Source organism: Dendrobates tinctorius, unplaced genomic scaffold (genome assembly GCF_039654945.1).
Source record: "Dendrobates tinctorius isolate UK_male_01 unplaced genomic scaffold, ASM3965494v1 ptg000254l, whole genome shotgun sequence".
In the NCBI taxonomy this organism is placed as follows: domain Eukaryota; kingdom Metazoa; phylum Chordata; class Amphibia; order Anura; family Dendrobatidae; genus Dendrobates; species Dendrobates tinctorius.
In genome coordinates this window covers 14,581,969-14,594,618 of record NW_027361921.1, presented here as the reverse complement: position 1 = coordinate 14,594,618, position 12,650 = coordinate 14,581,969, and the positions used below count along the sequence as shown (strand labels likewise).

The following is a 12,650-nucleotide window of genomic DNA, read 5'->3' as shown; positions in this document are numbered from 1 at the left end:
CAGGATTCTACCACTCAATACATGACCCAAGGTGCAGACTATGCAAAGAAAACTCAGAAACCATCCAACACATAGTGGCAGGATGCAAAATTCAAGCAGGAACAGTGTATACCAAACGCCACAACCAAGTAGCGGGAATTGTATACATGAACATCTGCACATGATATGGGCTAAGGCCCCCTAAGACCAGGTGGGAGACCCCAGAGAAAGTTGTGGAGAGTGAAAGGGCTAAAATCCTGTGGGACTTCAAGATCAAGAAGGACAAGCAGGTGTTGGCTAACCAACCAGACATTGTGATAGTAGACAAGGATCAGAAGACAACTATGATAATAGATGTGGCAGTGCTAAGTGACAGAAACATCATAAGAAGAAATATGAGAAGCTGGAGAAATACAATGGACTCAAAGGAGAACTTGAGAAGATGTGGAAGGTGAAGGCAACAGTGATTCCAGTGGTGATAGAAGCACTTGGAGCAGTGACCCCTAAGTTGGAAGAATGGCTACAACTGATCCCAGGAGCAACATCTGAACACTCTGTCCAGAAAACTGCAATGCTGGGAACAACTAAGATCCTGTGCAGAACCCTCAAACTCCCTGGCCTCTGGTAGAGGACCCGAGAAAGAGAAAGGACAACAAAAGACCACCCCCATTGAGGAAGTTTTTCTTTTTTTTATATAGCATTTCAGCATATATATTGTTTGATTTAAATACAATCAAAATAAAAAATATTCATATTACTAGTACTGCTATAATGCAGTATATTTAATTATTAAAATATGATAATATTTAGCATAATATTTTAAGCAAGTGAAGTGACATGTCTGACAAAATTTATTTTGTATTTTAGGGTCTTACCGGAAGTCCAGGCGGCCCTGGATCTGATGGCAAGCCAGGACCCTCGGTAAGTGTTCACTATTTGTTTGAAAGCTGTAACATTTTTATTATATTTGTTACAGTAAGGCTGGTTTCCCATGACCGAAATTGACCCAACAACCTTATATGACGCTGTTGAGTTCAGGACAAGAAACTTGCTGATAGTTCGGACATTACAGTCCATAGTAGGAAAACGATGGACATGTCAAATTGGTCAAACTTTTGTTCATTTCAGATCAAATTTGTGACATGGTAATGCTTATTGTTTCTTTTGGGCTCTACTGCTAAAATTTTGAAATTTCACTCTCATATTTAAGGGTCCTCCTGGAGAATCTGGACGTTCAGGCAATCCTGGTTCACCGGGCCCTAGAGGTCAGCCTGGAGTCATGGGCTTCCCAGGTCCCAAGGGTAATGAGGTAAGTACTGGCCAGCATTTTATGTATTCATTTCATGCATTGTAAAAATTATATACATTTTAGCAATAGCAAGTAGTATTCCAGTAACTAATCTTTCATACTTTGGTATAGGGAGCACCTGGCAAAAATGGTGAAAGAGGTGGTCCTGGATCCCAAGGACCACAGGTATGCCATTATACACGTTACATTTCAAAAGTCATTATTATTATATGTCTTATCATTTAATTTATGACATTTTTTATTAGGGTCTGCCAGGAAAGGGTGGTGACCAAGGACAACAGGGTCCTCCAGGAGCAGCAGTAAGTACTCAGAAAACATTTCCTAAAGACCACATTGTTGATAACAAAGAGATTTCTATTAATGGACTTATTTGCCAAACTACTTATAACCAGTTATCACTTCTCTGCCCTTTGATAATTGCCTCATACATGTAAATATTAGAATCTTTGATTTGATAGATTTTTTATCACTGAAGCAACAAGCTTCATGGTTAAGTCACAGTTCATGACTGCTAAAATAAAGGCAAAAAGCTTCATAGTTTCATTTCACGCACATAAACAATGGTAGGACATTCTAGTGATACCTGAAGCATCTTGATCTGTGGTATGGAGGATGGTTTGTCCAACCTACAGGCAGTCAGCAGCTATAATATACAACACAGGAACAATCACTTCTGTCACTCCTCTCTAATACCTGTCAGATTGCCCCTTACCCCGTAACTCTTCATCAGTAGATTCCATCATTGCTGTTCAACTCAGCAGCCCCCTCCCTCCTTGGCAACTCCATCGCCTCTCTGATCTGCCTCTCAATAGCACCCACATCTTTGTCTTGCCTCACATCTTCCCTAGTCAACTTCCACAACATGTCTGCTTCTTAGAACATTTTCTTGATATATGTTTCTTGCTTTCTGGAGTGGAGCAGCACCTTTCTGGGCCATCAGCTTGTGTCCACCATTTCCATTCTGGCTATTGGTAGCTGTCACACTCTAATGTCATAAAAGTACAGTCATCATTTACATTCGACTGAATATAGCACATAAAATATTCACTGTATCCAGATAATGAGAATTTGAAATGCATTTTTTTGTTTTGATTAAGCTTATGTATTTACTAGGGTCTTACAGGTGAACGAGGAGAACCAGGAGCAACGGGTCCACCGGGCTTTCAGGTAATGCTAAAAGAGTTACCATACTTATTTTGTTTTGACAGGGTATCTCTCATTTAATCAATGTTCTAAGACTACTTCTGGAGAGAAATAATAGCTAACAGGGTAGGCTCCTTAGTGTCTTATTAGGGATTGGAAGATTTCTTTTTTCATATTTTCCTTGGAGTTCATTTTCCTGTAAAGCTGAACAAGATGGGGAAACAAATATTGCAGAAAATGCCTTATGTAAAGTGTAATTAATACAGCTCAGCTGAATCTCCTAAATGGGTTTTCCAGGACTGGTCAAAATTAGGCCAAAGCAGTAAGTGGTATGAAACAACAAGAAAACTCTTACTTTTCTGATAACTCCCACATTGCTCTGTCACCAAAGCTCCCGTGCTCCCATGTTAGGTTCCTCTTTACTTCCCAGATGCGATCACTTGCCATCAAACCATGTAATCACTGTAGTCAACTACAGATTATTTTGTTAATGTCTCTTAAGGTCTCTTTTGTTATGTCATGCCACTTATTACCTTTAGACTATTTTTTTGTGATCCCAGAAAAACCCTTCAAAGAAGCATTAGACAGAAAGTAAGTTTTTATTATAAGTGAATATTAAAGAGAGAGCCACTATTGGCATTTACCCTGTGTCAGAAGTATAGCAATATTTCTGAAAGTTCTCAGAACTGAAGAGATGTAAAATTATGCACTGACTTATGGGATAAGTTTTTCTTGGGAGTTCCATCACTAACAGTTTACGTGATAAAGACCACAATATGCATCTTCTCTTATCAAACACATGGCACTACAGTAGTCAGAAAAAACTAAGTTAGACTGATGGGTTGGTGATCATTTACCAAATGGTAGACGATGTGATAATGATTAAGGGTCTAAAGCTTTAGAATAGCTGTCTTGAGCAAAAATAGCTGTAGATTGGGAGCATGAGAAAATGATATTGGAACAACCATTTTATTAGCATATACAGTATGTATATAATGGTTATCCCAGTGTCATTGTAGAGAGAAAAACACCTAACTGGGCAATGTACATTTATGGGAAACACCGCACTCCTGCGTCATTGTGCTGTCGAGGATTAGACTAACAGCACTGCTCTCACATAAAGGAAAACAGTACTCATCCAATCATTTCTCTACTGCTCCACTGTTTCAACCAAACTTTGCATAGTTTACTTCAGCAATCATGTGCTGTACGTCTGTGTGAACGCTGCTGCCAATCAATTCCCTCAGTAATGATAACTTAATGTGTGGCTCAAGATTGCTGAGGCCAGTGATTGCCGTAGAAGTCACATAGATGTGCAGAGAATGACATCAACACTGGAATGATGTGAAAATGAGTAGGTCAGAATTAATTTTGCTCTTTTTTCAGCATTCTATAAATCCTGGAATATTCCTTCAAGTACAGTACTATTAATGATATGAAGAAATATGATTTTAAGATTTTTTTTTATAGAAAATTGTACCCTGTACAACCTATCAACTTACAAACTACTGTAATAAGCTGTGTTATGAATGAGTCACCGTAGGAGGCAAAAACAGAAATACTAGCTAAGTCCAGAAAACCAGAGAAGTTGGCAGCTATCGGATTGCAGACCCCTGAACCTGTCAACAACAACTAGCAGTAGCCGTGGGGGGTTTCTACGGTGCCCTAGACCCCTCGATCACAGCCGGAGAACTAAATAGCCTAAAGACAGAAAGGGAAATCTAAACTGCCCCAGAGCAGACCCCAAAGCAATAGGCAGCCCCCAACATATAATGACGGTGAGGCAAGATGAAGAAACACTCACACAGATAGGAAGATAGGCTGAGCAAATGATGGGGCCCAAGCTAACTAAATAGGGCAGGATAGAAAAGCTGCTGTCTGCAATCCGCCAAAACCCTATCAAAACATGAGCCAACAGGCTGATAGGGAAAAAAGCCCTGAAGACGCTAAGCTTCAAAAAGACTATATCAGTACTCAGGTATTTTCTGAAGACAGAGCAAAAAGGAATTCAGCTCACCCCAGCAGGGAATGGCAGAAATCCAGAAAAACAAGGCAAAACAAAACCAAAACACAAATGCAAAAAGCAGAGCAGAAAACTTAGCTTTTGAGGAGCAGGAATCAGACTGATCTCCTAGAATCCCTCAGAGAGATCACCAGCAAGGCAGAAGGGCATCGGCTGCCTTATATCCAGTCAGCAATTCCCGTCACCCAGTCATCATCATCCTGCCCAGGTGCTTGGTAATCAGCCTCACTACCTTCCTTCACCAGAAGAGGGAGTTCATCAGACCTCAATGGTGAAGGGGAAAATGAACTCACAACAGTACCTCCCCCTTGAGGAGGGGTCACCGAACCCTCATGCACGCCACCAGGGCGATCAGGGTGAGCCCGATGAAAGGCACGCACCAATCTTTTGGCATGAATATCAGAGGCAGAGACCCAGGAATTATCCTCCTGACCATAACCCTTCCACTTAACCAAATACTGGAGTCTCCGTCTAGCCAGACGGGAATCCAGTATCTTCTCTACCTCATATTCCATGTTACCTTCAACCAATACAGGGTCCGGAGGTGCCACCCCAGGAACTACTGGTTCAACAAACCTCTTCAATAAGGACTTATGAAACACATTATGGATTTTAAATGTGACAGGAAGAGCCAAACGAAAAGAGACCGGATTAATAATCTCCAAAATCTTGTAAGGTCCAATAAATCTAGGCTTAAACTTAGGAGAAGCCACCTTCATAGCGATATTTTTTGATGATAACCAAACCATATCACCAACCTTAAACTGGGGACCAATGGTCCTATGTCGGTTGGAAAACCGCTGGGCCTTTTCCTGGGAGAGAGATAACTTATCCACCACTTGGTCCCAGATCTGGTGCATTCCCTCCACCACAGTGTCAACACCTGGGCAGGCCGAAGGCTCCACCTGCCCTGAAGAAAATCGAGGATGAAACCCAAAGTTACAAAAAAAAGGTGACATCAAAGTGGCAGAACTAGCTCTATTATTTAAAGCAAATTCGGCCAAGGGCAAAAATGAAACCCAATCATCCTGATCAGCGGAAATAAAACATCTCAAATACGACTCCAAGGTCTGGTTTGTTCTCTCCGTCTGCCCATTGATCTGAGGGTGAAAAGCAGAGGAGAAGGACAACTGAATTCCCAGCTTGGAACAGAAAGTTCTCCAAAATCTAGACACAAACTGAACTCATCTGTCAGATACAATATTCTCAGGAATCCCGTGCAAGCGAACCACCTGCTGCAAAAACAGGGGCACCAACTCAGAGGAAGATGGCAACTTAGGGAGTGGTACAAGATGAACCATCTTAGAGAACCTATCACAAATCACCCAAATAACAGTCATTCTCTGAGAGACAGGCATATCAGAGATGAAATCCATTGAAATATGGGTCCATGGCCTCCTGGGGACCGGCAAAGGCATCAACAACCCACTAGAGCGAGAACAAGGTTTAGACCGGGAGCAAGTCCCACAGGACTGCACAAAATTCCTGACATCACGAGACAAGGTGGGCCACCAAAAAGACAGACTCACCAGATCTCTAGTACCAAAAATACCTGGATGACCAGCCAATGCAGAGCAATGAACTTCAGACATCACTCTCTTCTTCCACTGGTCAGGAACATACAACTTTCCACTGGGACAACGCTCAGGTTTGTCCTCCTGGAACTCTTCCAGAGCACGTCTCAAATCGGGCGAGATGGCAGAAAGAACTACCCCTTTGCCTAAGATGGTAGCAGGCTTGGTCACCACAGGAGAATCAGCAAAGACGCTCCTAGAGAGAGTGTCAGCCTTGACATTCTTAGTGCCAGGAAGAAAAGAGACCACAAAATCAAAACGTGTAAAAAACAAGGCCCACCTAGCCTGTCTAGGGTTCAAGCGTTTGGCCGACTCCAGGTAAATCAAATTCTTGTGGTTAGTGAGGACCATGACTTGATGTTTAGCTCCCTCCAACCAATGTCTCCACTCCTCAAATGCCCATTTCATGGCTAACAGTTCCCGATTCCCCACATCATAGTTACGTTCAGATGGAGAGAACTTTTGGGAAAACAAAGCACAGGGATTCATTTTAGATGTTACAGGATTCTTTTGGGACACAACAGCTCCTGCACCAATCTCAGAAGCGTCCACCTCTACCTGGAACGGGAGTGAGACATCAGGTTGCCGCAAAACTGGGGCAGAAGTGAATCTTCGCTTCAGCTCCTGAAAGGAAGAAACAGCCTCCGGAGACCAATTCAACACATCATCACCCTTCTTAGTCAGATCAGTCAATGACTTGGCAATACTAGAAAATTTTGCTATAAATTTCCGATAAAAATTAGCAAAACCCAAAAACTTCTGGAGGGCCTTCAAAGAAGTGGGCTGAATCCAATCATAAATGGCCTCTACCTTGGCCGGGTCCATTTCAATAGTTGACGGAGACAAAATAAATCCCAAAAAAGAAATCCTCTGTACCCCAAAAAGGCATTTCGATCCTTTGACATACAGGGAATTCTCCCTCAAGATCCAGAACACAGTCCGAACATGTTCCACATGAGAATCCCAATCCTTGGAGAAGATCAAAATATCATCCAGATAGATAATCAAAAATGTATCCACAAATTCTCGGAAAATGTCGTTCATGAAGCACTGGAAGACAGAAGGGGCATTAGTGAGCCCAAAAGGCATCACCAGGTACTCAAAATGTCCCTCCGGAGTATTAAACGCCGTCTTCCATTCATCCCCATGCTTAATGCGGATAAGATTATACGCCCCCCTGAGGTCAAGCTTGGTAAACCAGCAAGAACCTTTAACTCTGGAGAATAGATCCGAAATTAGGGGTAACGGATACTGATATTTAATAGTAATTTTGTTGAGGGCACGATAATCAACACAAGGCCTTATTGAACCATCCTTTTTGGCCACGAAAAAAAAAACAGCACCTAAGGGTGAAGAGGATGGTCTAATATGACCCTTCTCCAACGCCTCCTTAATATAGGATCGCATAGCCTCGTGCTCGGGTACAGATAAATTGAAGAGCCGACCCTTGGGAAATTTACACCCCGGGCTCAGTTCAATTGCACAGTCATAACTCCTATGAGGAGGCAAAGACGCAGTCTCATTCTCACTAAATACATCATAAAAGTCCGCCAAATAGTCAGGAACATCATGCGACTGAGGAGAGGTGGAAAAAACCGGAGCCTCACTAAGGGCACACCGACAACCCCAACTCACCACAGACACAGATTTCCAATCCAAAACTGGATTTTGAATTTGCAGCCAGGGAAACCCCAGAACAATGGTATCATGCAAATTATGCAACACCAAAAGTCTGCAATTTTCTTGATGGTCTGGGGCGACCCGCATTACCACCTGGGTCCAAAACTGAGGTTTATTTTTCGCCAAAGGAGTGGCATCAATCCCCCTCAAAGGGATAGGCGTCCGCAGAGGTGTCATCGGAAATCCACAACGTTTAGCAAAATCCAAGTCCATTAGGTTCAGGGCTGCTCCCGAATCCACAAAAGCCTTGGCGGAAAATGTGGACAGGGAGCAGATCAGAGTAATTGCCAGAAGAAACTTAGGTTGAACACCACCCACAGAAAACGTGCGTTCAAAAAGTTTCCCTCGTCTAGGACAGACAGAAATAATATGCGAGGCATCTCCACACAAAAAACACAGCTTATTACGCCTTCTGAACTCCTGACGTTGCTCCCTGGACAAAACTCTATCACATTGCATAGGTTTAGACACTTGTTCAATAGGTGGCAACACCTCTCGTGCAGTCCTGCGTTCACGTAAACGCTGATCAACCTGAATGGCTAATGACATAGAATCGTCAAGACCAGAGGGAACAGGAAATCCCACCATAGTATCTTTTACAGCTTCTGGCAAACCCTTCCGAAAGAGAGCTGCCAAGGCATTATCATTCCAGGTAGTAAGGACCGCCCACTTTCGGAATTTTTGACAGTACAATTCTGCAGAATCTCGACCCTGGCTCAATGCCAACAGGGTCTTTTCAGCCTGATCAATAGCATTAGGTTCGTCATACAACAACCCCAAGGCTTGAAAAAATGCATTCACATTAGTCAGAATAGGATCATCTGGTTTCAAAGAAAACGCCCAATCCTGGGGATCGCCACGCAGCAAAGAGATGACAATTTTAACCTGCTGCGCAGAGTTCCCTGATGAGTTAGGCTTCAAGGCAAAAAATAATTTACAATTATTTTTGAAATTCAAAAATTTAGACCGATCCCCAAAAAACACATCAGGAGTAGGGATCTTTGGTTCAGCAGCATGTGAATGAGCAAGGTAGGCGGAAATTCCCCGCACTTCCGCAGCGAGCTGCTCCACACGATCAGACAATTGCTTTATCTCCATTGAGAGAAAAAAAAATTCCCCCTACGGCCTCAGAGATATAGAGGAAAAAATATACACACTTTTTTTTTTTTTACAATTCTTTCCTGCTATTGAGTACCCTAGGATCTGCGGTATGGCTGGTGATTCTGTTATGAATGAGTCACCGTAGGAGGCAAAAACAGAAATACTAGCTAAGTCCAGAAAACCAGAGAAGTTGGCAGCTATCGGATTGCAGACCCCTGAACCTATCAACAACTAGCAGTAGCCGTGGGGGGTTCCTCCACTGTTTCAACCAAACTTTGCATAGTTTACTTCAGCAATCATGTGCTGTACGTCTGTGTGAACGCTGCTGCCAATCAATTCCCTCAGTAATGATAACTTAATGCGTGGCTCAAGATTGCTGAGGCCAGTGATTGCCGTAGAAGTCACATAGATGTGCAGAGAATGACATCAACACTGGAATGATGTGAAAATGAGTAGGTCAGAATTAATTTTGCTCTTTTTTCAGCATTCTATAAATCCTGGAATATTCCTTCAAGTACAGTACTACTAATGATATGAAGAAATATGATTTTAAGATTTTTTTTTATAGAAAATTGTACCCTGTACAACCTATCAACTTACAAACTACTGTAATAAGCTGTGTTATGAATGAGTCATCGTAGGAGGCAAAAACAGAAATACTAGCTAAGTCCAGAAAACCAGAGAAGTTGGCAGCTATCGGATTGCAGACCCCTGAACCTGTCAACAACAACTAGCAGTAGCCGTGGGGGGTTTCTACGGTGCCCTAGACCCCTCGATCACAGCCGGAGAACTAAATAGCCTAAAGACAGAAAGGGAAATCTAAACTGCCCCAGAGCAGACCCCAAAGCAATAGGCAGCCCCCAACATATAATGACGGTGAAGCAAGATGAAAAAACACTCACACAGATAGAAAGATAGGCTCAGCAAATGATGGGGCCCAAGCTAACTAAATAGGACAGGATAGAAAAGCTGCTGTCTGCAATCCGCCAAAACCCTATCAAAACATGAGCCAACAGGCTGATAGGGAAAAAAGCCCTGAAGACGCTAGGCTTCAAAAAGACTATATCAGTACTCAGGTATTTTCTGAAGACAGAGCAAAAAGGAATTCAGCTCACCCCAGCAGGGAATGGCAGAAATCCAGAAAAACAAGGCAAAACAAAACCAAAACACAAATGCAAAAAGCAGAGCAGTAAAACTTAGCTTTTGAGGAGCAGGAATCAGACTGGTCTCCTAGAATCCCTCAGAGAGATCACCAGCAAGGCAGAAGGGCATCAGCTGCCTTATATCCAGTCAGCAATTCCCGTCACCCAGTCATCATCATCCTGCCCAGGTGCTTGGTAATCAGCCTCACTACCTTCCTTCACCAGAAGAGGGAGTTCATCAGACCTCAATGGTGAAGGGGAAAATGAACTCACAACAAAGCTGACTACTTGTAGCAAATAGTTCTTTAGACTGGTAGTCAGACTGTAAATTTGTATTACCCATGGCACTACAAGTCTATGTCAACAGCTGGTCCACATTTAATTCTCTTAAAGCACCACTCCAACATTTTTCTTATTGCAGCGCTGAAGTGGTGTCCCTAATCTAAGTTTCCTTCCACTACCTTTATACTCCACTTTTGTCAGCGCCGCTCCAGTCAGTCTTCTGTAAGTTGTAACCTGCTGGACCCAGTGTTTGCTTAGTGATCCACAAGTCCCAACTCAATGTAAGTCTATGAAAGCCAGAACAAGGCCAGAGCGAGGCTCTCATAGACTTACACTGGGAGCTCGTGGCCATTACCTCTGACGTCCGGTGAGTCAGAAGTTGCTGTCGCAAGTTGGCTCCACGGGAGCGAAGCAGCACCATCAAAAGCTGAAGACAGCGGCTGGTAGGTATAATACTGTGGTCAGGACCTTACATTATTTGCATCACTCCAACGCTAAAATAAAAGATACTGGAGTGGAGCATTAAATGAGTTGCTTAGACTTTTATGAAATTGCATCAGCTTACAGTAGTATACAGTCTTTACTCTAAAGTATTCTTACATGTTGTGACTTAAAATGTGTTTATTATCATAGGGATTGCCTGGAACTAATGGGCCCCCAGGTGAAAATGGAAAACCAGGGGAAGGAGTAAGTACCTTTAAGGACTGAGGTTTCCTTTATACACAAAATCTTATGAAATCTGGAAATTTATTAATCTGAGTTTCCATCCTTCAATGCTGAGAGTTTGAAAACTTTTTTACGTATACTATACATATAGCATAGATTTTTTTACGTATACTATACATATATAGCATAGATAAACAACTTATTATATTTCATATTTAAACTTTCAGTGTGCTTGAAAAGAACTATTGAAATATACTAATAATAATTATAATAGTAATAATGCACTGCTCACTTTGCGTGTAGGGACCAAAGGGTGAAATTGGAGCCCCAGGGAACCCAGGCAGTAAAGTAAGCTTTTGATCTTAATACTGTAATATGTTTAAGTTGACTTTCATTTGCTTATTATTTTTTTTTCTGCACTAATTTCTATTTTATTTAGGGAGAAAATGGTGTACCTGGTGAAAGAGGTGTGCAAGGCTCTCCAGGAACTCCTGGTGCACGAGGTGTTGCCGGTCCTCCTGGACCAGATGGTGGAAAGGTAGATAGAAAGGAAGAACAAAAATACATTTATTTTCATCAATATCAGAATATGCTATTCAGCTAGAATTTCTCTACATCTCAAGCGCCCCTGTAATGCCAAACTTTGTTTAGTTTGCTGCAGCAATCATGTGGCATATATCCATGTGACCGCTGCAGCCAATTAAACACTTCAGTAGTTTATTACTCTTTAAATTTACTCTGGTAGTAAAAATGTGGCAGCCCACTCGATAATTAAAATGGTTTATGTCTATATCTATTATGTATCTGTACACCTCAAGGACAAAGTAGGACAAAGTGATTTTTATACTATTCTGATAAAATGCCCACATAAAGGCTTTCTCTTTTTTTTTTTGCAAGACTACAGTTATTTTTCACAATGTCTTGTATAAATGTATTGATTTTTTTAAATTAGTTTTCTATTCTACCATTGTTTTTGAGTTTTGCTCCAACAGCATTTATCGGAAGGCATAAGTAACATGTGGGCTTCAATCTGTGGGTCGGTTTGATTACAGAAATGCTACATTTCTACAGTTTGTCACTGCATTAGTCATTTTGCTTCATGGGCACCTATAGGGTGACAGAGGAAGCCCTCTCCTTCTGTCTAACCTGTCATGATCCATGCTGGATCATGACAGATAAAATGCACTAGTAACCTTTTTTTTCCTTAAGCTGTGGTGCTTAAAGATAGTTTTGCCCCGGTGGCCATTAGGGTCATTGCACTGTGGTGGTTTCAGTTCTAGTTTTGCCCCCGGTGGCCATTAAGATCATTGCACTCTGGTTTCTTTAGTTTAGTGCATGTGATTATAAAGCAGGTGTGATTGCTCTGGCTCTGCTATAAAAGAGTGTCAGGTGTTGCAATCACTGTTGGTAATATTGCTCATTTCCAACCAAGACTGGTGAAGGAAGGAGAGAGAGAGTTCCTGGCAGCTCAGTCAGTGTCCTGGTTTGGAAGGAGTCAGAGAGGATTTCCTTGCAGCTCTGACAGAGCTTGGTGGCAGCTATTCAGGAGGAAAGCTGCATTCTGGTGGTGGACTCTGTTGCTGGGAGCAAGAGCAACAGAGCAAAGCTAAGTGGTGTTTCCCTGTTTGTGTTTTTCCTTAGTGTGTATTAGCACAGCGGTGGGGCCAGTGCCTGCACCACCCAGCTCCCTAGCAAGGGATAGGTGTAGGGTGTGCTAGGGTGACAGGTTCCGGCTCGGCGACAGGTGAGGA

The 12,650-nt window shown here is 42.3% G+C and overlaps 1 protein-coding gene across 1 annotated transcript in view; it reads left to right on the top strand.

Moving 5' to 3' along the window:
- Window positions 1–12,650, top strand: part of COL3A1 (collagen type III alpha 1 chain) — a 200,447-nt gene that overhangs the window by 128,294 nt on the left and 59,503 nt on the right. Inside the window, exons 23-30 of the mRNA XM_073558192.1 lie at window positions 847–900; window positions 1,190–1,288; window positions 1,400–1,453; window positions 1,534–1,587; window positions 2,402–2,455; window positions 10,867–10,920; window positions 11,203–11,247; window positions 11,339–11,437. Of these exons, the coding sequence (XP_073414293.1) occupies window positions 847–900; window positions 1,190–1,288; window positions 1,400–1,453; window positions 1,534–1,587; window positions 2,402–2,455; window positions 10,867–10,920; window positions 11,203–11,247; window positions 11,339–11,437 (513 nt within the window). The remainder of the gene's footprint in view (window positions 1–846; window positions 901–1,189; window positions 1,289–1,399; window positions 1,454–1,533; window positions 1,588–2,401; window positions 2,456–10,866; window positions 10,921–11,202; window positions 11,248–11,338; window positions 11,438–12,650) is intronic.